The sequence below is a fragment of the Salvelinus namaycush genome, unplaced genomic scaffold, assembly GCF_016432855.1.
Source record: "Salvelinus namaycush isolate Seneca unplaced genomic scaffold, SaNama_1.0 Scaffold913, whole genome shotgun sequence".
Classification (NCBI taxonomy): domain Eukaryota; kingdom Metazoa; phylum Chordata; class Actinopteri; order Salmoniformes; family Salmonidae; genus Salvelinus; species Salvelinus namaycush.
This window is the reverse complement of record NW_024061657.1, coordinates 11286-38028: the sequence shown is the minus strand read 5'-3', so window position 1 is coordinate 38028 and position 26743 is coordinate 11286. Positions and strand designations below refer to the sequence as shown.

General features: G+C 44.1%; 1 protein-coding gene across 1 annotated transcript in view; it reads right to left on the bottom strand.

Annotated features, from left to right (window-relative positions):
* LOC120043431 (5,6-dihydroxyindole-2-carboxylic acid oxidase-like) overlaps positions 1-23876 on the bottom strand; it is a 33134-nt gene extending 9258 nt beyond the window's left edge. The window contains exons 1-7 of the mRNA XM_038988015.1: positions 23762-23876; positions 20786-21112; positions 18063-18068; positions 17856-17967; positions 14031-14138; positions 12164-12301; positions 601-959 (exon numbers count right to left, since the gene is read on the bottom strand). Coding sequence (XP_038843943.1) covers positions 601-959; positions 12164-12301; positions 14031-14138; positions 17856-17967; positions 18063-18068; positions 20786-21112; positions 23762-23876 — 1165 coding nt within the window. The remainder of the gene's footprint in view (positions 1-600; positions 960-12163; positions 12302-14030; positions 14139-17855; positions 17968-18062; positions 18069-20785; positions 21113-23761) is intronic.
* Positions 23877-26743: the final 2867 nt, after the last annotated feature.

Sequence of the window (26743 nt, the reverse complement as noted above, 5' to 3'; positions counted from 1 at the left end):
AGGGAGGGAGGGACGTATGGGGGAGGGAGGGAAGCAGGGAGGGAGGGAGGGAGGGAGGGAAGCAGGGAGGATGGAGGGAGGGAGGGACGTATGGGGGAGGGAGGGAAGCAGGGAGGGAGGGAGGGAGGGAAGCAGGGAGGATGGGGGGAGGGAGGGACGTATGGGGGAGGGAGGGAAGCAGGGAGGATGGAGGGAGGAAGCAGGGAGGGAAGCAGGGAGGATGGAGGGAGGGAAGCATTGGGGGATGGAGGGAAGCAGGGAGGATGGAGGGAGGGAAGCATGGAGGATGGAGGGAGGGAAGCATGGAGGGAGGGAGGGAGGGAGGGAGGGAGGGAGGGAGGGAGGGAGGGAGGGAGAAGAAAGGAAGGGAGAAGTGAGGGAGATTGAGAGGAGGGAGGGAGAGGGAGGGAAATAAAGGAGGGAGAGAGCGATGCATCAAATATTGTACATTAGAAACTGTAGATGGTCCCTGATAAAGAAATACATGGATGTATGAAGAAAACCTAGAATAAATATATTTATTATCAATTTCTTTTTTAAAGGAAGTAGGAAAGAGACAATATCCAATCAGATAAATAAATACACCTCCCTCTCTCTTACCCACAGATATCCTCTGATCACAGTTAGATCCGGTGAGTCCATGTCGGCACCGGCCACAGTTATACCCCGCAAAGTTCCCGTTACACCGGCACGTCCGGTTAAAGAACCTTAACGGCCAGCGCTCCCGGTCGTCCCGGCCATCATGTGGGTACTGGGGGCCGTGGCGGTGGCTGTCGGCAGCTACGGACACACACTGACCCCTCCCTGTGGCAGAACCACACTCGTCACCCAGGGCTCCAGCGGGAGAGGGGCAGCACTGGCCGCTCCGTAGCCCCACTGAGGTGACACATTCTCTGGGAAACTGTGCCAGGGTCCATGGGGTCAGGCCCAGCACCACCAGGAGACCCAGCCAACACATACTGGAGATGGAGGAGAGAGAAAAAGGGAGTCTTTATTCGTTTTTGAAAGAAAGACAGTTTTTATTAATTTGTGTGTGTGTAATGTTAACTGTTAATTTGTGACTGTTGATTTAACTTGTTTTGGCAATGTAAACATATGTTTTCAATGCCAATAAAGGTCCTTTGAATTTAAATTGAATTGAGAGAGAGAGAGATCGAGATCATTACAACACTGTATATATACATAATATGACATTTGAAATGTCTTTATTCTTTTGGAACTTCTGTGTGTAATGTTTACTCTAAATTTGTATTGTTTATTTCACTTTTGTTTATTATAATCTTCAATTTCTTTGCCAATGTAAACATATGTTTCCATTGCCAATAAAGCCCTTGAATTGAATTGAGAGAGAGGAAGTGAGAGAGAGAGAGACAGAGGAGAGCGTCAACAGGGATATGCAGCAACAGAAACCTTGGGAAAATCCTCTGCATTATCATTAATAGCAGACTCATACATTTCCTCAGTGAAAACAATATACTGAGCAAGTGTCAAATTGGCTTTTTACCAAATTACCGTACAAAGGACCACGTATTCACCCTGCACACCCTAATTAAAACAAACAAATCGAAACAAAGGCAAAGTCTTCTCATGCTTTGTTGATTTCAAAAAAGCCTTCGACTCAATTTGGCATGAGGGTCTGCTTTACAAATTGATGGATAGTGGTGTTGAAGGAAAAACATACGACATTATAAAATCCATGTACACAAACAAGTGTTTTTGGGGGGGGGATCTGGCTAAAAATACTTGAATCAGTCATAGAGCCCATTGCCCTTTATGGTTGTGAGGTCTGGGGTCTGCTCACCAACCAAGAATTCACTAAATGGGAAAACACCAAATTGAGACTCTGCATGCAGAATTCTGCAAAAATGTCCTCCGTGTACAACGTAGAACACCAAATAATGCATGCAGAGCAGAATTAGGCCGATACCCGTTAATTATCAAAATCCAGAAAAGAGACGTTAAATTCTACAACCACCTAAAAGGAAGCGATTCCCAAACCTTCCATAACAAAGCCATCACCTACAGAGAGATGAACCTGGAGAAGAGTCCTGGGGCTCTGTTCACAAACATAAACAGACCCCACAGAGCCCCAGGACAGCAACACAATTAGACCCAAACAAATCATGAGAAAACAAAAAGATAATTACTTGACACATTGGAAAGAATTAACAAAAAAACAGAGCAAACTAGAATGCTATTTGGCCCTAAACAGAGAGTACACAGTGGCAGAATACCTGACCACTGTGACTGACCCAAACTTATGGAAAGCTTTGACTATGTACAGACTCAGTGAGCATAGCCTTGCTATTGAGAAAGGCCGCTGTAGGCAGACCTGGCTCTCAAGAGAAGACAGGCTATGTGCAACACTGCCCACAAAATGAGGTGGAAACTGAGCTGCACTTCCTAACCTCCTGCCAAATGTATGACCATATTAGAGACACATATTTCCCTCAGAATACACAGATCCACAAAGATTTCAAACACAAACCCGATTTTGATAAACTCCCATATCTACTGGGTGAAATACCACAGTGTGACATCACAGCAGCAAGATTTGTGACCTGTTGCCACAAGAAAAGGTCAACCAGTGAAGAACAAACACCATTGTTAATACAACCCATATTTATATATTATTTTCCCTTTTGTACTTTAACCATTTGCACATCGTGACAACACTGTATATATACATAATATTACATTTGTAATGTCTTTATTCTTTTGGAACTTCTGTGAGTGTAATGTTTACTGTTTATTGTTAATGTTTATTTCACTTCAGTATATGATCTACTTCACTTGCTTTGGCGATGTTAACACGTTTCCCATGTCAATAAAGCCCCTTGACTTGAATTGAGAGAGAGAGACAGAGAGAGAGAGAGATGTAGTTAGAGAGTTGAAACAAAGGCTGGTCCATTTTTGTGTGCCAAGCCCAGCTCAGCCTAGACTCCACATCAGATATCAGATTACACAAAGGATTGGAGATGTGTTCTTGTACAAATGTATACCAGCTCCAGCAAATCTCTTTTATCTCTGAAATCAACCATTCTCTTTGTTATAATTCCCTTTATGATTCCCAATAATTCCCTTTCCCTCCGAATAACTTATCGAGCCAAAGAAAACAAACAAGTTCTACTTTCTGAACAAATATCAAAAGTGTTCTAGGATTTGCAAGGACCCTGTTTACACGGCCCCCCCCCCCAAAAAAAAACAACCACATAAAATCCCTCCTTGATCACGTTTAAAAAAGCAACAAGATAACAGAGAGGATTAGACAGATTGACGGCTGTGTCTGGATTCTGTGGGGGTGCGACACTCAAATCTCTCCTCCAACTAAGAGCAGCAAATCGTATGTGAGCTTGGTTCTGCAACTGTTTATCACTAGTATCACAGCGGTCTGAGACACTGCATCTCAGTGCTAGAGGCGTCACTACAGACACCCTGGTTCAAATCCAGGCTGTATCACAGCGGTCTAAGACACTGCATCTCAGTGCTAGAGGCGTCACTACAGACACCCTGGTTCAAATCCAGGCTGTATCACAGCGGTCTGAGACACTGCATCTCAGTGCTAGAGGTGTCACTACAGACACCCTGGTTCAAATCCAGGCTGTATCACAGCGGTCTGAGACACTGCATCTCAGTGCTAGAGGCGTCACTACAGACACCCTGGTTCAAATCCAGGCTGTATCACAGCGGTCTGAGACACTGCATCTCAGTGCTAGAGGCGTCACTACAGACACCCTGGTTCAAATCCAGGCTGTATCACAGCGGTCTGAGACACTGCATCTCAGTGCTAGAGGTCGTCACTACAGACACCCTGGTTCAAATCCAGGCTGTATCACAGCGGTCTGAGACACTGCATCTCAGTGCTAGAGGCGTCACTACAGACACCCTGGTTCAAATCCAGGCTGTATCACAGCGGTCTGAGACACTGCATCTCAGTGCTAGAGGTGTCACTACAGACACCCTGGTTCAAATCCAGGCTGTATCACAGCGGTCTGAGACACTGCATCTCAGTGCTACAGGCGTCACTACAGACACCCTGGTTCAAATCCAGGCTGTATCACAGCGGTCTGAGACACTGCATCTCAGTGCTACAGGCGTCACTACAGACACCCTGGTTCAAATCCAGGCTGTATCACAGCGGTCTGAGACACTGCATCTCAGTGCTACAGGCGTCACTACAGACACCCTGGTTCAAATCCAGGCTGTATCACAGCGGTCTGAGACACTGCATCTCAGTGCTACAGGCGTCACTACAGACACCCTGGTTCAAATCCAGGCTGCCGCCCTAGTCCTATAGGGCGGTGCACAATTGGCCCAGCGTCGTCCGGGTTTGGCCGGTGTAAACCGTCATTGTAAATAAGAATTTGTTCTTAACGGACTTGCCTTGTTAAATAAAGTTTTTTTAAAACAATCCCACCGCCTATAAGATTCTCAGTTTCCATTCTCTCAGTGATGTTTCACAGAATGGACACCATGTCCAGTGGTCTGATGAAGGAGTATCTCCAAAGCACCTATAAACTCAATCCACTCAATCCCCTGTCTTTGTATCCTACTATAAATAAACCAGCGATCTGTTGTTCTCCCATATAATACCAGACAATTTAAATGTCTATAGACCAAGAAATAAATATCAATATATAATTCCTTATCAAACCTGTTGCTGTATTTCATTAGTTAACTAGGCAAGTCAGTTAAGAACAAATTCTTATTTACAATGACGGCCTACAGGGGAACAGTGGGTTAACTGCCTTGTTCAGGGGCAGAACAACAGATTTTACCTCGTCAGCTCGGGGATTTGATCCAGCAACCTTCTGGTTACTAGTTCAACACTCTAACCCCTAGGCTACCAGGCTACCTGCCGCCTCTACACTCTAACCCCTAGTCTACCAGGCTACCTGCCGCCCCCGTATCGTAGTGATTACATATGAATACGATACAAATATACAGATTATACAAAACCAATTATGATAAATCAATAAATGAGTTGAATAGATGAATGAATTAACAACTAATCTGTTGCTGTCTCCTACCTGTTGCTGGTTCCTACCTGTTGCTGTCTCCTACCTGTTGCTGGTTCCTACCTGTTGCTGTCTCCTACCTGTTGCTGTCTCCTACCTGTTGCTGTCCTACCTGTTGCTGTCTCCTACCTGTTGCTGGTTCCTACCTGTTGCTGTCTCCTACCTGTTGCTGGTTCCTACCTGTTGCTGTCTCCTACCTGTTGCTGTCTCCTACCTGTTGCTGTCTCCTACCTGTTGCTTTCTCCTACCTGTTGCTGGTTCCTACCTGTTGCTGTCTCCTACCTGTTGCTGTCTCCTACCTGTTGCTGGTTCCTACCTGTTGCTGTCTCCTACCTGTTGCTGGTTCCTACCTGTTGCTGGTTCCTACCTGTTGCTGTCTCCTACCTGTTGCTGGTTCCTACCTGTTGCTGTCTCCTACCTGTTGCTGTCTCCTACCTGTTGCTGTCTCCTACCTGTTGCTGTCTCCTACCTGTTGCTTTCTCCTACCTGTTGCTGGTTCCTACCTGTTGCTGTCTCCTACCTGTTGCTTTCTCCTACCTGTTGCTGGTTCCTACCTGTTGCTGTCTCCTACCTGTTGCTTTCTCCTACCTGTTGCTGGTTCCTACCTGTTGCTGGTTCCTACCTGTTGCTGTCTCCTACCTGTTGCTGGTTCCTACCTGTTGCTGTCTCCTACCTGTTGCTGTCCTACCTGTTGCTGGTTCCTATCTGTTGCTGGTTCCTTTCTGTTGCTGTCTCCTACCTGTTGCTGGTTCCTACCTGTTGCTGTCTCCTAACTGTTGCTGTCTCCTACCTGTTGCTGTCTCCTACCTGTTGCTGTATCCTACCTGTTGCTGTCTCCTAACTGTTGCTGTCTCCTACCTGTTGCTGTCTCCTACCTGTTGCTGTCTCCTACCTGTTGCTGGTTCCTACCTGTTGCTGGTTCCTTTCTGTTGCTGTTTCCTAGCTGTTGCTGTCTCCTACCTGTTGCTGGTTCCTACCTGTTGCTGTCTCCTACCTGTTGCTGGTTCCTACCTGTTGCTGTCTCCTACCTGTTGCTGTTTCCTACCTGTTGCTGTGTCCTACCTGTTGCTGTCTTCTACCTGTTGCTGTCCTACCTGTTGCTGTCTCCTACCTGTTGCTGTTTCCTACCTGTTGCTGTGTCCTACCTGTTGCTGTCTTCTACCTGTTGCTGTCCTACCTGTTGCTGTCTCCTACCTGTTGCTGTTTCCTACCTGTTGCTGTCTCCTACCTGTTGCTGTCTCCTACCTGTTGCTGTATCCTACCTGTTGCTGTATCCTACCTGTTGCTGTATCCTACCTGTTGCTGTCTCCTAACTGTTGCTGTATCCTACCCGTTGCTGTTTCCTACCTGTTGCTGTATCCTACCTGTTGCTGTATCCTACCTGTTGCTGTCTCCTAACTGTTGCTGTATCCTACCCGTTGCTGTTTCCTACCTGTTGCTGTGTCCTACCTGTGATAGTGCATGCTGTTCCTCTGTCTCAGTCCAACTGATCGCAACCAAGGGGCAGCCCATTGGCCCCTTCTCTCTCATATAGCCTACTGCACACACACATTAACACACACACACACACACACTCTGCCGCATGACTAGGCCTTTCCTCCCTGAGCCCCCCACACACACACCTCGCCTCGTGATTCAATCCAACCCAGCGGAGGCCAATCTGGGAGTTCATTCACGCACAAAACGTGATCCTACTACCATGGAACCCACACACACCCTGAGGAAATACCACAGGACAGCCATACCTTTATAAAGATGGTTTTATTGTGCACACGTCAAACAACAAAATGGCCATCAGAAGGTTGTCGTGTGGTAATGAGGTATTTGATCAGGGTCAAAGGATCAAGATCCCCATTAGCTGTTTCTATAGCAGCAGCTACTCTTCCTGGGGTTTATTAGGATCATTATCTGTTTCTATAGCAGCAGCTACTCTTCCTGGGGTTTATTAGGACCATTATCTGTTTCTATAGCAGCAGCTACTCTTCCTGGGGTTTATTAGGATCATTATCTGTTTCTATAGCAGCAGCTACTCTTCCTGGGGTTCCACACAAAACATGAAACATGACATAATACAGAACATCAATAGACAAGAACAGCTGAAGGACAGAAATACATCAATTTAAAAAATAAATTAAAAAAGGCACACGTAGCCTACATATCAATGCATACACACAAACTATCTATGTCCAATAGGAGAGAGGCGTTGTGCCGTGAGGTGTTGCTTTATCTGTTTGTTGAAACCAGGTTTGCTGTTTATTTGAGCAATATGAGATGGAAGGGAGTTCCATACAATAATGTCTCTATATAATACTGTACGCTTTCTTCAATTTGTTCTGGATTTGGGGACTGTGAAAAGACCCCTGGTGGCATGTCTGGTGGGGGGTAAGTGTGTGTTCATCACTAGAACAACAAAATGGCGGTCAGAAGGTTGTAGTTCATCACCAGAACAACAAAATGGAGACCAGAAGGTTGTAGTTCATCACCAGAACAACAAAATGGAGATCAGAAGGTTGTAGTTCATCACTAGAATAACAAAATGGAGACCAGAAGGTTGTAGTTCATCACCAGAACAACAAAATGGAGACCAGAAGGTTGTAGTTCATCACCAGAACAACAAAATGGAGACCAGAAGGTTGTAGTTCATCACCAGAACAACAAAATGGAGATCAGAAGGTTGTAGTTCATCACTAGAATAACAAAATGGAGACCAGAAGGTTGTAGTTCATCACCAGAACAACAAAATGGAGACCAGAAGGTTGTAGTTCATCACCAGAACAACAAAATGGAGATCAGAAGGTTGTAGCTCATCACTAGAACAACAAAATGGAGACCAGAAGGTTGTAGTTCATCACCAGGACAACAAAATGGAGATCAGAAGGTTGTAGTTCATCACCAGAACAACAAAATGGAGATCAGAAGGTTGTAGTTCATCACCAGAACAACAAAATGGAGATCAGGTTGTAGTTCATCACTAGAACAACAAAATGGAGATCAGAAGGTTGTAGTTCATCACCAGAACAACAAAATGGAGATCAGAAGGTTGTAGTTCATCACCAGAACAACAAAATGGCGGTCAGAAGGTTGTAGTTCATCACCAGAACAACAAAATGGAGATCAGAAGGTTGTAGTTCATCACCAGAACAACAAAATGGCGGTCAGAAGGTTGTAGTTCATCACCAGAACAACAAAATGGAGATCAGAAGGTTGTAGTTCATCACTAGAACAACAAAATGGAGACCAGAAGGTTGTAGTTCATCACCAGAACAACAAAATGGAGATCAGAAGGTTGTAGTTCATCACCAGAACAACAAAATGGCGATCAGAAGGTTGTAGTTCATCACCAGAACAACAAAATGGCGATCAGAAGGTTGTAGTTCATCACCAGAACAACAAAATGGCGATCAAAAGGTTGTAGTTCATCACCAGAACAACAAAATGGAGACCAGAAGATTGTAGTTCATCACCAGAACAACAAAATGGAGACCAGAAGGTTGTAGTTCATCACCAGAACAACAAAATGGAGATCAGAAGGTTGTAGTTCATCACCAGAACAACAAAATGGAGACCAGAAGGTTGTAGTTCATCACCAGAACAACAAAATGGAGATCAGAAGGTTGTAGTTCATCACCAGGACAACAAAATGGAGACCAGAAGGTTGTAGTTCATCACCAGAACAACAAAATGGAGACCAGAAGGTTGTAGTTCATCACCAGGACAACAAAATGGAGACCAGAAGGTTGTAGTTCATCACCAGAACAACAATGGTTAAATTGCGTTTCAAAACAATGTATTCATTTATTCTGTTATAGAATGATCAAGTTAGCCAGGTATGTTCTTACATGGCATTTGTAATTACAGTAGTAACAGTAGAGGTGATGGTATGCAGGACAGGGCTGATTACAATAGTAACAGTAGAGTTGATGGGTATGCAGGACAGGGCTGATTACAGTAGTAACAGTAGAGGTGATGCTATGCAGGACAGGGCTGATTACAGTAGTAACAGTAGTGGTGATGATGTGTAGGACAGGGCTGATTACAGTAGTAACAGTAGTGGTGATGATGTGTAGGACAGAGCTGATTACAGTAGTAACAGTAGAGGTGATGGTGTGTAGGACAGAGCTGATTACAGTAGTAACAGTAGAGGTGATGGTATGCAGGACAGAGCTGATTACAGTAGTAACAGTAGAGGTGATGGTATGCAGGACAGGGCTGATTACAGTAGTAACAGTAGAGGTGATGGTATGCTGGACAGGGCTGATTACAGTAGTAACAGTAGAGGTGATGCTATGCAGGACAGGGCTGATTACAGTAGTAACAGTAGTGGTGATGATGTGTAGGACAGAGCTGATTACAGTAGTAACAGTAGGATGGGTATGCAGGACAGGGCTGATTACAGTAGTAACAGTAGAGGTGATGGTATGCAGGACAGGGCTGATTACAATAGTAACAGTAGAGTTGATGGGTATGCAGGACAGGGCTGATTACAGTAGTAACAGTAGAGGTGATGCTATGCAGGACAGGGCTGATTACAGTAGTAACAGTAGTGGTGATGATGTGTAGGACAGGGCTGATTACAGTAGTAACAGTAGTGGTGATGATGTGTAGGACAGAGCTGATTACAGTAGTAACAGTAGAGGTGATGGTGTGTAGGACAGAGCTGATTACAGTAGTAACAGTAGAGGTGATGGTATGCAGGACAGAGCTGATTACAGTAGTAACAGTAGAGGTGATGGTATGCAGGACAGGGCTGATTACAGTAGTAACAGTAGAGGTGATGGTATGCTGGACAGGGCTGATTACAGTAGTAACAGTAGAGGTGATGCTATGCAGGACAGGGCTGATTACAGTAGTAACAGTAGTGGTGATGATGTGTAGGACAGAGCTGATTACAGTAGTAACAGTAGGATGGGTATGCAGGACAGGGCTGATTACAGTAGTAACAGTAGAGGTGATGGTGTGTAGGACAGGGCTGATTACAGTAGTAACAGTAGAGGTGATGGTATGCAGGACAGGGCTGATTACAGTAGTAACAGTAGAGGTGATGGGTATGCAGGACAGAGCTGATTACAGTAGTAACAGTAGGATGGGTATGCAGGACAGGGCTGATTACAGTAGTAACAGTAGAGGTGATGGTATGCAGGACAGGGCTGATTACAGTAGTAACAGTAGAGGTGATGGGTATGCAGGACAGGGCTGATTACAGTAGTAACAGTAGAGGAGATGCTAAGCAGGACAGGGCTGATTACAGTAGTAACAGTAGAGGTGATGGTATGTAGGACAGAGCTGATTACAGTAGTAACAGTAGGATGGGTATGCAGGACAGGGCTGATTACAGTAGTAACAGTAGAGGTGATGGTATGCAGGACAGGGCTGATTACAGTAGTAACAGTAGAGGTGATGGGTATGCAGGACAGGGCTGATTACAGTAGTAACAGTAGAGGTGATGGGTATGCAGGACAGGGCTGATTACAGTAGTAACAGTAGTGGTGATGATGTGTAGGACAGGGCTGATTACAGTAGTAACAGTAGGATGGGTATGCAGGACAGGGCTGATTACAGTAGTAACAGTAGAGGTGATGGTATACAGGACAGGGCTGATTACAGTAGTAACAGTAGGATGGGTATGCAGGACAGGGCTGATTACAGTAGTAACAGTAGAGGTGATGGTATGCAGGACAGGGCTGCTTACAGTAGTAACAGTAGAGGTGATGGTATGCAGGACAGGGCTGATTACAGTAGTAACAGTAGAGGTGATGGTGTGTAGGACAGAGCTGATTACAGTAGTAACAGTAGAGGTGATGGTATACAGGACAGGGCTGATTACAGTAGTAACAGTAGAGGTGATGGTATGCAGGACAGGGCTGATTACAGTAGTAACAGTAGAGGTGATGGTATGCAGGACAGGGCTGCTTACAGTAGTAACAGTAGGATGGGTATGCAGGACAGGGCTGATTACAGTAGTAACAGTAGAGGTGATGGTATGTAGGACATGGCTGATTACAGTAGTAACAGTAGAGGTGATGGTATGCAGGACAGGGCTGATTACAGTAGTAACAGTAGAGGTGAAGGTATGCAGGACGGGTCATCAATCATTTTGTCTCGAGGGCCACATCAGGATGTAATTAATTAGCGGTGGTTTATTCTGATTTCTACATATATTCTATCTGGTTGTTGACGTTCCGGTGTATCCCGAATAGTTATTTTATTTTCACAGTGAGCTGCAGTTACTCAGCCGTATGTTGCCCACCAATAGGCTGGGTGGTGGGTGATATAGTAAGGCTCTGTCCCAAAGGGTAGCATGTTCCCTATATACTCTAGTGAACTACTTTTGACCAGAGCCCTATTGGCCTATATAGGGAACAGGGTTCCATTTGAGACACATTTAAAGACAGACACAGGAACAGTGGGAGGGAGAGAAGGGGAGAGGCACACCGGAACAGTGGGAGGGAGAGAAGGGGAGAGGCACACCGGAACAGTGGGAGGGAGAGAAGGGGAGAGGCACACCGGAACAGGTGGAGGGGGAGAGGGATACAGGCACAGGTGGAGGTGGAGGGAGAGAGGGGGAGAGGGATACAGGAACAGAGGGAGGGAGAGAAGGGGAGAGGGACACAGGAACAGAGGGAGGGAGAGAAGGGGAGAGGGACACAGGAACAGGTGGAGGGGGAGAGGGATACAGGCACAGGTGGAGGTGGAGGGAGAGAGGGGGAGAGGGATACAGGAACAGAGGGAGGGAGAGAAGGGGAGAGGGACACAGGAACAGAGGGAGGGAGAGAAGGGGAGAGGGATACAGGAACAGAGGGAGGGAGAGAAGGGGAGAGGGATACAGGCACAGGTGGAGGGGGAGAGGGATACAGGCACAGGTGGAGGTGGAGGGAGAGAGGGGGAGAGGGATACAGGAACAGAGGGAGGGAGAGAAGGGGAGAGGGACACAGGAACAGGGGGAGGGAGAGAGGGGGAGAGGGACACAGGAACAGGGGGAGGGAGAGAAGGGGAGAGGGACACAGGAACAGGGGGAGGGAGAAAGGGGGAGAGGGACACAGGAACAGAGGGAGGAAGAGAGGGGGAGAGGGACATAGGAACAGGGGGAGGGAGAGTGTCAGCTGACTCTGTAGATCTAAAGAACTGAAGTCTGGACATCATGTGACAGATCTACTGGTCTGTTGGTCAGGTCCTCTATGGAGGTGAGCTGTAGATCCATCATTTCTACCCCCTCCTCCTCCTCCTCCTCCTGCTGCTGTTGGGTTAGAGAGGGGTCCAGGTCCCTCGGGGCTAGAACAGCAATTCTAGAGGAGAGAATGAAGTAGAATGGGTTAAAGATACATAAGTAGATACAGGTAGGGTAGACAATACAGAGAGAGAAGGGGAGAGAGGGGAGAGAGGGGGAGAGAGAGGGAGAGAGGAGGAGAGAGGGGGAGAGAGAGGGAGAGAGGGGAGAGAGGAGGAGAGAGAGGGGAGAGGGAGAGAGACAGAAGAGAGAGGGGAGAGGGGAGAGGGTAAGGCAGTATAATACTCTGGCTTCAGCTGGACTGAGGTCTGCAGTAAGGCAGTATAATACTCTGGCTTCAGCTGGACTGAGGTCTGCAGTAAGGCAGTATAATACTCTGGCTTCAGCTGGACTGAGGTCTGCAGTAAGGCAGTATGATACTCTGGCTTCAGCTGGACTGAGGTCTGCAGTAAGGCAGTATAATACTCTGGCTTCAGCTGGACCGAGGTCTGCAGTAAGGCAGTATAATACTCTGGCTTCAGCTGGACCAACTAACATGTCATGTGACCTCCTGGGCCCTGACTACAGATCAACAGACCTAGAACAGACTTACCAAGACTCAGAGGCAGGAAACCATGTTGAGACACACAGGTAATATATACAATGTACACTGATATACACTGAGTTTGCAAAACATTAAGAACACTTTTCTGATATTGAGTTGTTACTTTTTAACTGTGCATTTGTTGGTTAAGGGCTTGTCAGTAAGTATTTCACAGTAAAGTCTACACCTGTTGTATTCAGCACATGTCACTATGTTTGTGTTGTTGTTTGTGTTGTTGTTGTTGTTGTTGGGCGGTGGTCATAAACGCTGGTTCTGAAGAGCTACAGGGCTGCGTGCAGGCTTTTGTTACAGCCCGACACTAACACTCTTGATTCGTCTTATTGTTATCTTGAGGACTGGTTGAATCAGGTGGTCTTCAGTGCAGGGCTGGATCTAAAGCCTGCACTCCCTGTACCTCTTCAGGACCAGGTTAGGAAACCACCGTATCTGTATTGAGTAAGAGACAGACTGCAGGGTTTTGTTACAGCCCAACAATAAAAGACAGACTGCAGGGTTTTGTTACAGCCCAACAATAAAATACAGACTGCAGGGTTTTGTTACAGCCCAACAATAAAATACAGACTGCAGGGTTTTGTTACAGCCCAACAATAAAAGACAGACTGCAGGGTTTTGTTAGCAGCAAAACAACCTTATTCTTTCTTTACTCTGATAAACCGAGAAAAGCTAAGCAAAGAATCCTGGGTAATGTAGTTGTATGCGCTGTTCATGAGATGCTATGTAAATGGACATTCTCATACTGCATTGCTGACATGACGCTCGTTTGACTTCTCAAACCGCCTGGTACAGCTGTTTCATTTCCAAAGTAAACATTGTTGTAAAAAAAAAAAAGAAGAAGTATTGGAAGTTATTTTTTTAAGTCGTTAGCAGTAGGAATTTAAGGTGGAATATTTGTTTCAGCATGTTTCTCAAGAAGAGACAGTTAAAGGGTTAATGGGGGTAGATTACAGTTCGGACATGGACACCCGGGTTGTGTTCAGTAACCAAGTAATTAAAAAACAGGAGTTATTTTTTATTTTATTTAACTAGGCAAGTTAAGAACAAATTCTTATTTACAATGACGGCCTGCCACGGCCCTAACCTGGACGACGCTGGGCCAATTGTGCGCCGCCATATGGGACTCCCAATCACGGCCGGATGTGATACAGCCTGGACAATGTTAAGGTAATGTAGCTTTAGGACTCACTGTTGGCATTCTCCATCTCCGGCTGGTAGAGTCTCTTCATTACACAGGGCTGCACCTGTCTCCATCTCCACTCGCCCCTCCTCACACAGCCTCGCTGGGGCTGGGCTGCTACACAGAGACGCAGTTTCACACATCAACCCTGCATCCTCACCAGAAACTTGACAGAAACATTAACCCGCATTTGAACTCTAACCTCAATCTCCAAGAAAGAGAAGACATTTAAAGTACCACAGAAGATGTTCCAGAATGTGTATATTTCATAGTTCTGAGGGAGCACGTTAAGATGTTCCAGAATGTGTATATTTCATAGTTCTGAGGGAGCACGTTAAGATGTTCCAGAATGTGTATATTTCATAGTTCTGAGGGAGCACGTTAAGATGTTCCAGAATGTGTATATTTCATAGATCTGAGGGAGCACGTTAAGATGTTCCAGAATGTGTATATTTCATAGTTCTGAGGGAGCATGTTAAGATGTTCCAGAATGTGTATATTTCATAGTTCTGAGGCAGTACGTTAAGATGTTCCAGAATGTGTATATTTCATAGTTCTGAGGCAGTACGTTAAGATGTTCCAGAATGTGTATATTTCATAGTTCTGAGGGAGCATGTTAAGATGTTCCAGAATGTGTATATTTCATAGTTCTGAGGGAGCATGTTAAGATGTTCCAGAATGTGTATATTTCATAGTTCTGAGGGAGCATGTTAAGATGTTCCAGAATGTGTATATTTCATAGTTCTGAGGGAGCACGTTAAGATGTTCCAGAATGTGTATATTTCATAGATCTGAGGGAGCACGTTAAGATGTTCCAGAATGTGTATATTTCATAGTTCTGAGGGAGCATGTTAAGATGTTCCAGAATGTGTATATTTCATAGTTCTGAGGCAGTACGTTAAGATGTTCCAGAATGTGTATATTTCATAGTTCTGAGGGAGCACGTTAAGATGTTCCAGAATGTGTATATTTCATAGTTCTGAGGGAGCACGTTAAGATGTTCCAGAATGTGTATATTTCATAGTTCTGAGGGAGCACGTTAAGATGTTCCAGAATGTGTATATTTCATAGTTCTGAGGGAGCATGTTAAGATGTTCCAGAATGTGTATATTTCATAGTTCTGAGGGAGCACGTTAAGATGTTCCAGAATGTGTATATTTCATAGTTCTGAGGGAGCACGTTAAGATGTTCCAGAATGTGTATATTTCATAGTTCTGAGGGAGCACGTTAAGATGTTCCAGAATGTGTATATTTCATAGTTCTGAGGGAGCACGTTAAGATGTTCCAGAATGTGTATATTTCATAGTTCTGAGGGAGCATGTTAAGATGTTCCAGAATGTGTATATTTCATAGTTCTGAGGGAGCATGTTAAGATGTTCCAGAATGTGTGTATTTCATAGTTCTGAGGGAGCACGTTAAGATGTTCCAGAATGTGTATATTTCATAGTTCTGAGGGAGCAGGTTAAGATGTTCCATGTTTAATGTATTTCCTACTCTTTACTAGTCCCTCATCTCTACCTCTTGTTCCAGGCTTAGTACAGTACCTACAGACCCACCTGTTAGTTTGATCTCTACCTACAGACCCACCTGTTAGTTTGATCTCTACCTACAGACCCACCTGTTAGTTTGATCTCTACCTACAGACCCATCTGTTAGTTTGATCTCTACCTACAGACCCACCTGTTAGTTTGATTTCTACCTACAGACCCATCTGTTAGTTTGATTTCTACCTACAGACCCATCTGTTAGTTTGATCTCTACCTACAGACCCACCTGTTAGTTTGATTTCTACCTACAGACCCACCTGTTAGTTTGATTTCTACCTACAGACCCACCTGTTAGTTTCATCTCTACCTACAGACCCACCTGTTAGTTTGATTTCTACCTACAGACCCATCTGTTAGTTTGATTTCTACCTACAGACCCACCTGTTAGTTTGACTTCTACCTACAGACCCACCTGTTAGTTTGATTTCTACCTACAGACCCACCTGTTAGTTTGATTTCTACCTACAGACCCATCTGTTAGTTTGATTTCTACCTACAGACCCATCTGTTAGTTTGATCTCTACCTACAGACCCACCTGTTAGTTTGATTTCTACCTACAGACCCATCTGTTAGTTTCATCTCTACCTACAGACCCACCTGTTAGTTTCATCTCTACCTACAGACCCACCTGTTAGTTTGATTTCTACCTACAGACCCACCTGTTAGTTTCATCTCTACCTACAGACCCACCTGTTAGTTTCATCTCTACCTACAGACCCACCTGTTAGTTTCATCTCTACCTACAGACCCACCTGTTAGTTTGATTTCTACCTACAGACCCACCTGTTAGTTTGATCTCTACCTACAGACCCACCTGTTAGTTTGATCTCTACCTACAGACCCACCTGTTAGTTTGACTTCTACCTACAGACCCACCTGTTAGTTTGATCTCTACCTACAGACCCACCTGTTAGTTTCATCTCTACCTACAGACCCACCTGTTAGTTTGATTTCTACCTACAGACCCACCTGTTAGTTTGATTTCTACCTACAGACCCACCTGTTAGTTTCATCTCTACCTACAGACCCACCTGTTAGTTTGATTTCTACCTACAGACCCACCTGTTAGTTTGATTTCTACCTACAGGCCCACCTGTTAGTTTGATCTCTACCTACAGACCCACCTGTTAGTTTGATCTCTACCTACAGACCCACCTGTTAGTTTGATCTCTACCTACAGACCCACCTGTTAGTTTGACTTCTACCTACAGACCCACCTGTTAGTTTGATCTCTACCTACAGACCCACCTGTTAGTTTCATCTCTACCTACAGACCCACCTGTTAGTTTGATTTCTACCTACAGACCCACCTGTTAGTTTGATTTCTACCTACAGACCCACCTGTTAGTTTCATCTCTACCTACAGACCCACCTGTTAGTTTGATTTCTACCTACAGACCCACCTGTTAGTTTGATTTCTACCTACAGGCCCACCTGTTAGTTTGATCTCTACCTACAGACCCACCTGTTAGTTTGATCTCTACCTACAGGCCCACCTGTTAGTTTGATCTCTACCTACAGACCCACCTGTTAGTTTGATCTCTACCTACAGACCCACCTGTTAGTTTGATCTCTACCTACAGACCCACCTGTTAGTTTGATTTCTACCTACAGACCCACCTGTTAGTTTGATTTCTACCTACAGACCCACCTGTTAGTATGATCTCTACCTACAGACCCACCTGTTAGTTTGATTTCTACCTACAGACCCACCTGTTAGTTTGACTTCTACCTACAGACCCACCTGTTAGTTTGATTTCTACCTACAGACCCACCTGTTAGTTTGACTTCTACCTACAGACCCACCTGTTAGTTTGATTTCTACCTACAGACCCACCTGTTAGTTTGATCTCTACCTACAGACCCACCTGTTAGTTTGATTTCTACCTACAGACCCACCTGTTAGTTTCATCTCTACCTACAGACCCACCTGTTAGTTTGATTTCTACCTACAGACCCACCTGTTAGTTTGACTTCTACCTACAGACCCACCTGTTAGTTTGATTTCTACCTACAGACCCACCTGTTAGTTTGATCTCTACCTACAGACCCACCTGTTAGTTTGATTTCTACCTACAGACCCACCTGTTAGTTTGATTTCTACCTACAGACCCATCTGTTAGTTTGATTTCTAGCCACCTGTTAGTTTGATTTCTACCTACAGACCCACCTGTTAGTTTGATTTCTACCTACAGACCCATCTGTTAGTTTGATTTCTAGCCACCTGTTAGTTTGATTTCTACCTACAGACCCACCTGTTAGTTTGATTTCTACCTACAGACCCACCTGTTAGTTTTGTCACGACACTTGAGGACGTAGACGATGATGACGATGATCTCCAGGACCAGAAACACAGCAGCAGAGACGGCTCCTATCTTCCAGGCTTCCAGACCTGATTCTGAACAGGAGATGAGAGGAGAGAGGAGAAGAGAGGAGAGGAGAGGTACATTAACACAGCAGCAGAGACGGCTCCTATCTTCCAGGCTTCCAGACCTGATTCTGAACAGGACATGAGAGGAGGAGAGGAGAAGAGAGGAGAGATACATTAACACAGCAGCAGAGACGGCTCCTATCTTCCAGGCTGTAGTTACCTGTTGTCAGTAGTTATAATACAGGATACAGTTCCCTGTTGTCAGTAGTTATAATACAGGATACAGTTACCTGTTGTCAGTAGTTATAATACAGGATACAGTTACCTGTTGTCAGTAGTTATAATACAGGATACAGTTACCTGTTGTCAGTAGTTATAATACAGGATACAGTTCCCTGTTGTCAGTAGTTATAATACAGGATACAGGATACAGTTACCTGTTGTCAGTAGTTATAATACAGGATATTATTACCTGTTGTCAGTAGTTATAATACAGGATACAGTTACCTGTTGTCAGTAGTTATAATACAGGATATAGTTACCTGTTGTCAGTAGTTATAATACAGGATACAGTTACCTGTTGTCAGTAGTTATAATACAGGATATTATTACCTGTTGTCAGTAGTTATAATACAGGATACAGTTACCTGTTGTCAGTAGTTATAATACAGGATACAGGATACAGTTACCTGTTGTCAGTAGTTATTATACAGGATATAGTTACCTGTTGTCAGTAGTTATAATACAGGATACAGGATACAGTTACCTGTTGTCAGTAGTTATAATACAGGATACAGTTACCTGTTGTCAGTAGTTATAATACAGGATACAGTTACCTGTTGTCAGTAGTTATAATACAGGATACAGTTACCTGTTGTCAGTAGTTATAATACAGGATACAGTTACCTGTTGTCAGTAGTTATAATACAGGATACAGTTACCTGTTGTCAGTAGTTATAATACAGGATATTATTACCTGTTGTCAGTAGTTATAATACAGGATACAGTTACCTGTTGTCAGTAGTTATAATACAGGATACAGGATACAGTTACCTGTTGTCAGTAGTTATTATACAGGATATAGTTACCTGTTGTCAGTAGTTATAATACAGGATACAGGATACAGTTACCTGTTGTCAGTAGTTATAATACAGGATACAGTTACCTGTTGTCAGTAGTTATAATACAGGATACAGTTACCTGTTGTCAGTAGTTATAATACAGGATACAGTTACCTGTTGTCAGTAGTTATAATACAGGATACAGTTACCTGTTGTCAGTAGTTATAATACAGGATACAGTTACCTGTTGTCAGTAGTTATAATACAGGATACAGTTACCTGTTGTCAGTAGTTATAATACAGGATATTATTACCTGTTGTCAGTAGTTATAATACAGGATACAGTTACCTGTTGTCAGTAGTTATAATACAGGATACAGGATACAGTTACCTGTTGTCAGTAGTTATTATACAGGATATAGTTACCTGTTGTCAGTAGTTATAATACAGGATACAGGATACAGTTACCTGTTGTCAGTAGTTATAATACAGGATACAGTTACCTGTTGTCAGTAGTTATAATACAGGATACAGTTACCTGTTGTCAGTAGTTATAATACAGGATACAGTTACCTGTTGTCAGTAGTTATAATACAGGATACAGTTACCTGTTGTCAGTAGTTATAATACAGGATACAGTTACCTGTTGTCAGTAGTTACAATACAGGATACAGGATACAGTTACCTGTTGTCAGTAGTTATAATACAGGATATAGTTACCTGTTGTCAGTAGTTATAATACAGGATACAGTTACCTGTTGTCAGTAGTTATAATACAGGATACAGTTACCTGTTGTCAGTAGTTATAATACAGGATACAGTTCCCTGTTGTCAGTAGTTATAATACAGGATACAGTTCCCTGTTGTCAGTAGTTATAATACAGGATACAGTTACCTGTTGTCAGTAGTTATAATACAGGATACAGGATACAGTTACCTGTTGTCAGTAGTTATAATACAGGATACAGTTCCCTGTTGTCAGTAGTTATAATACAGGATACAGTTCCCTGTTGTCAGTAGTTATAATACAGGATACAGTTACCTGTTGTCAGTAGTTATAATACAGGATATAGTTACCTGTTGTCAGTAGTTATAATACAGGATACAGTTACCTGTTGTCAGTAGTTATAATACAGGATACAGGATACAGTTACCTGTTGTCAGTAGTTATAATACAGGATACAGTTCCCTGTTGTCAGTAGTTATAATACAGGATATAGTTACCTGTTGTCAGTAGTTATAATACAGGATACAGTTACCTGTTGTCAGTAGTTATAATACAGGATACAGGATACAGTTACCTGTTGTCAGTAGTTATAATACAGGATACAGTTACCTGTTGTCAGTAGTTATAATACAGGATACAGGATACAGTTACCTGTTGTCAGTAGTTATAATACAGGATACAGTTCCCTGTTGTCAGTAGTTATAATACAGGATACAGTTCCCTGTTGTCAGTAGTTATAATACAGGATGCAGGATACAGTTCCCTGTTGTCAGTAGTTATAATACAGGATATAGTTACCTGTTGTCAGTAGTTATAATACAGGATACAGGATACAGTTACCTGTTGTCAGTAGTTATAATACAGGATACAGTTCCCTGTTGTCAGTAGTTATAATACAGGATGCAGGATACAGTTCCCTGTTGTCAGTAGTTATAATACAGGATATAGTTACCTGTTGTCAGTAGTTATAATACAGGATACCGTTACCTGTTGTCAGTAGTTATAATACAGGATATAGTTACCTGTTGTCAGTAGTTATAACACAGGATACAGTTACCTGAGTTTTCAGTGCCTGTAGTGACCTCCACCACCTCATTGGTCTCTCCTGGCTCCTCCTCATCGGCCATGGCAGGAATGTCCTCCACAAAGTTATCCAGTGTGGACGTAGCCTCATCAGGATCAAAGTTTAAAAGGTTGTCCTTAAACGTGATGATCTTGTTGCCGTCGTTCGACTCCAGATCCACATCCTCCAGGATCTCCTCCCCTCCCATGGTGTTGCTCTCCGTCTCTCCCCCAGGATGGTGGGGGCTGAGTGGGCTAGCGGGGTCCTGAGAATCCCCTGGTATGGATCTCATGGAGCTCTCACCTGGGTCCAGCAGCACTTCTAGAGGAGGGGTCAGATATTTGACACACATGTGTGAATGAGAGTGAGAAGGCCCAAGGCTGAGGGTAGTGGGACTATAGAGTGGACCTATGGAATGTAGGGGCTAACGTATAGATGTGTGTGTGTGTGTGTGTGTGTGTGTGTGTGTGTGTGTGTGTGTGTGTGTGTGTGTGTGTGTGTGTGTGTGTGTGTGTGTGTGTGTGTGTGTGTGTGTGTGTGTGTGCGTGCGTGCGTGCGTGCGTGCGTGCGTGCGTGCGTGCGTGCGTGCGTGCGTGCGTGCGTGCGTGCGTGCGTGTGTGTGTGTGTGTGTGTGTGTGTGTAATCTCACTCAGTTGATTCTTTACACATTTTGTTGTGTTACAGCCTGAATTTAAAAATGATTAAATGTAGATTATTTTTGTCGCTGTCCTACACACAATACCCCATCATGTCAAAGTGGAATTATGTTTTTAGAAATGTTTATGAATGAATTAAAAACAAAAAGCTGAAATGTCTTGAGTCAATAAGTATTCAACCCCTTTGTTATGGTAAGCCTGAATAAGTTCAGCAGTACAAATGTACTTTAACGAGTCACATACTAAGTTGCACGGACTCACACTGTGACTCGGTCTCACACTGGACTCACACTGTGTTCAATTATGGTGTTGAACATGATTTTTGAATGACTACCTCATCTCTGTAACCCCAAACATGCAATTATCTGTAAGGTCCCTCAGTCGAGCAGTTAATTTCAAACACAGATTCAAACACAAAGACCAGGAAGGTTTTCCAGTGCCTCACAAGCAAGGGCACCCATTGGTAGATTGATAAAAAGCATTGAACATCCCTTTGAGCATGGTGAAGTTATTAATTACACTTTGAATGGTGTATCAATACACCCAGTCACTACAAAGATACAGGCGTCCTTCCTAACTCAGTTGCCGGAGAGGAAGGAAACTGCTCAGGGATTTCACTATGAGGCGATAGGAGAAAACTGAGGATGGATCAACAACATTGCAGTTACTCCACAATACTAACATAAATGACAGAGTGAAAAGAAGGAAGCCTGTACAGAATACAAATAATTGCAACAACTAAAGTAAAACTGCAAAGAATGTGGCAAAGCAGATCACTTTTATCATAAATACAAAGTGTTATGTTTGGGTCAAATCCAATACAACACATTACTAAGTACCACTCTCCATATTTTCAAGAATAGTATTGGCTGCATCATGTTATGGGTATGCTGCAAAGTACTGCAAAGTTTTTCAGGATAAAAAATAAATGGAATTGAGCTAAGCACAGGCAAATTCCTAGATGAAAACCTGGTTCAGTCTGCTTTTCACCAGACACTGGGAAATGAATTCACCTTTCAGCAGGACAATAACCTACAACACAAGGCCAAATCTACACTGGAGTCGCTTACGAAGAAGACTGTGAATGTTCCTGAGTGGCCGAGTTACAGTTTTGACTGAAATCTACTTGAAAATCTATGGCAAGACCTGAAAATGGTTGTCTAACAATGATCAACAACCAATTTGACAGAATAATGGCCACAATCCAGGTGTGTAAATCTCTTAGAGACTTATCCAGAGACTACCAGCTGTAATGACTCTTAGAGACTTATCCAGAGACTACCAGCTGTAATGACTCTTAGAGACTTATCCAGAGACTACCAGCTGTAATGACTCTTAGAGACTTATCCAGAGACTACCAGCTGTAATGGCTCTTAGAAACTTATCCAGAGACTACCAGCTGTAATGGCTCTTAGAGACTTATCCAGAGACTACCAGCTGTAATGGCTCTTAGAGACTTATCCAGAGACTACCAGCTGTAATGGCTCTTAGAGACTTATCCAGAGACTACCAGCTGTAATGGCTCTTAGAGACTTACCCAGAGACTACCAGCTGTAATGACTCTTAGAGACTTATCCAGAGACTACCAGCTGTAATGACTCTTAGAGACTTATCCAGAGACTACCAGCTGTAATGGCTGCCAAAGGTGATTCTAACATGTATTGACTCAGGGGGTTGAATACTTATCTCATCAGGATATTTTAGTGTTTTGTTTTTCATGTTAGAATGTTCCACTATTGTTTACCCTGGTTCTCCGTTTGACTGGTTTCTGGTGTCTCCTCTTCGACGGCCTCTCCTCCTTCTCCTCCTCCTCCTCCTCCTGCTTCACTTCCCAGCTGGTCTGCAGCTCCTACCACCACTCCCTCATCTCCCTCCTCCTCTTCAACAGCCTCTCCTCCTCCTCCTCCTCCTGCTACACCTCCCAGCTGGTCTGCAGCTCCTAGAACCACTCCCTCATCTCCCTCCTCCTCTTCAACAGCCTCTCCTCCTCCTCCTCCTCCTCCTGCTTCACCTCCCAGCTGGTCTGCAGCTCCTACCACCACTCCTTCATCTCCCCCCTCCTCTTCCACACTCTCTCCATCCCTTTCCTCCTCTCCCCCAATCGCCTCACCCCCTGCATCCCCAATCACTACTTCAGCTCCAGCCTCTTCCTCCTCCACAACCACCACACTTTCTTCCATCCTTCCCTCCTCCCCCTCTCCTCCCACCACCACCACCACCACCTCCTCCTTCCCTCCCTCCTCTTTGACTGGCTCCCCCACTACCGACTGAGTAGTATTCATTTCCTCATAGTCTTCCACCCCCACCTCCCCACCTAACCCCTCAACTCCCTCAGCTTCCACCTCCACCTCCCCCTCTCGCTCCTTCTCTCCTCCAGCCTCCTCAGTCACAGTCTCCTGCTCTGTCTGCACCTCGTACTCCTCCACCATTTTGGCTGCTCCTCTCTCCTCTATCGCCTCCTCCTCTCCCGCCGCCTCCTCCTCCTCTCCCTCCGTCTCCTCTACGTCTACCTCTCCTCCTCCTCCCTCCTCCTCCTCCTCCTCTTCTGGGAGGGTAGTTTCCTCCTCTTCCTCTTCTGGGAGGGTAGTTTCCTCCTCTTCCTCTTCTGGGAGGGTAGTTTCCTCCTCTTCTGGGAGGGTAGTTTCCTCCTCTTCTGGGAGGGTAGTTTCCTCCACAACCTCTCCCTCAGTGAGGGGAAAAACAGGGGCCTCCACTAGTTGATCTTCCACCTCCTCTGCTATACTCTCCTCCTCAGACTCAGCTGCTGTCTCTCCCAGCACCTCCTCTCCCCCCGCCTCCTCCTCTACAGACACAGATTCAGTGGCCTCCCCTTCTCCTCCAACCTCCACCTCCTCTTCCACCACTTCAGTCACAGCATCCTCCTGTTCTCCTTGCTCCTCCACCTCTCCTTCCTCCTCTACCTCCACCACCTCCTGCTCTCCTCCTCCTCCTCCTCCTAACTCCTCCTCAACTCCATCCTCTACTTCAACCAGGTCCTCCTTCACCTCCCCTTGTGCCTCCTTCAGCACCTCCCCCATGACGGCCTCCACCACCCTCTCTAACAGCTCCTTCAGCACCTCCTCGACCCCCGGCACCTCGGCCAGCTCCGAGGCCTCCTGCACGGCGTCCTCCACCTCCTTCAGGCTGGGCGTAGCTACCTCCGGAAGCACCTCCTCCTGCTCTGGTTCCTGAGGAATCTCTGCTGCCTCTTGGAGGGTTACTTCCATAGAGGGCAAGGTGGACGTTGACAGGTCTGCATAGGGGAAATACACATATATTTTACATGTATAAATGTATTTTATAATATACTGTACCAGTCAAAAGTTTGGACACACCTACTCAATAATAGTTAAGACATCAGAACTGTGAAATAACACATATGGAATCATGTAGTAACCAAAAAAGTGTTAAACCAATCAAAACATATTTTATATTTTATATTCTTCAAAGTAGCCACGCTTGATGACAGCTTTGCACACTCTTTTTATACTTCAAAAGATTGATACTTACATATATTTTACCCGTATAAACACATTTTATAATATATATTTATATTTCATAAGATTGATGCTAAGAAGTCCGTGTGGAAGTGGACAGGTCTGCATGGAGAAGTAAAGCTCTATAGTATATTTGGAGGATGTAGAGGATACTGATACAACACGTCTTTACACTAGTGGTTGGGCTGGGATGGACGCTGGCTCTTTGTTGGCTTGGGAGAGAAATGCCAACAGTAAAATATAATTAGTAGTAGTTTCTAGTTTGACTAGCTAGTATAAAGTATTGCGTTGCCTGACTCTCGCCATTCTCTCTGCTGGAAAAGGCTGGGTTGGTATAAATCAACTGTTTTGGTTTATTGTCTTTCAAACAAGTAAGGAAAATGTGTAAATGTTATATTGTTTAGATAAATCACATTGCGTTTATGATGGGGTGTTTCATTTGGAGAGGACTAAAAGCAAACAAAGTATGGGTTAATATCACCACATCACTGTCCATGGACCACAACCAAGCACCATTATTTATTACAATGAATAATTAATTACAGTTAGATAACATCACAGTAGAAAAACAAGAGACAGTAGAAACACAAGAGAGAGACAGTAGAAAAACAAGACAGACAGTAGAAACACAAGATAGACAGTAGAAACACAAGATAGACAGTAGAAAACAAGAGAGACAGTAGAAACACAAGAGAGACAGTAGAAACACAAGACAGACAGTAGAAAACAAGAGAGACAGTAGAAACACAAGATAGACAGTAGAAAACAAGAGAGACAGTAGAAAACAAGAGAGACAGTAGAAAACAAGAGAGACAGTAGAAAACAAGAGAGACAGTAGAACACAAGACAGACAGTAGAAACACAAGGCAGACAGTAGAAAACAAGAGAGACAGTAGAAAACAAGAGAGACAGTAGAACACAAGAGAGACAGTTGAAACACAAGAGAGACAGTAGAAAACAAGAGACACAGTAGAAAACAAGAGAGACAGTAGAAACACAAGAGAGACAGTAGAAAACAAGAGACACAGTAGAAAACAAGAGAGACAGAAGAAACACGAGAGACAGAAGAAACACAAGAGAGACAGTAGAACACAAGAGAGACAGTAGAAAACAAGAGAGACAGTAGAAAACAAGAGAGACACAGTAGAAACACAAGAGAGACAGTAGAAAATAAGAGAGACAGTAGAAAACAAGAGAGAAAGTAGAAAACAAGAGAGACAGTAGAAAACAAGATAGACAGTAGAAAACAAGAGAGACAGTAGAAAACAAGATAGACAGTAGAAACACAAGAGAGAGACAGTAGAAACACAAGATAGACAGTAGAAACACAAGAGAGAGACAGTAGAAAGACAAGAGACAAAAACACGAGACAGTAGAAACACAAGAGAGAGACAGTAGAAAATAAGAGAGACAGTAGAAAAACAGGAGAGACACAGTAGAAACACAAGAGAGACAGTAGAAAACAAGAGAGACAGTAGAAAACAAGAGAGACACTAGAAAACAAGAGAGAGACAGTAGAAACACAAGAGAGACAGTAGAAAAGAAGAGAGACAGTAGAAAACAAGAGAGAGACAGTAGAAACACAAGAGAGACAGTAGAAACACAAGAGAGACAGTAGAAACACAAGAGAGAGACAGTAGAAACACAAGATAGACAGTAGAAACACAAGAGAGAGACAGTAGAAAGACAAGAGACAAAAACACGAGACAGTAGAAACACAAGAGAGAGACAGTAGAAAATAAGAGAGACAGTAGAAAAACAGGAGAGACACAGTAGAAACACAAGAGAGACAGTAGAAA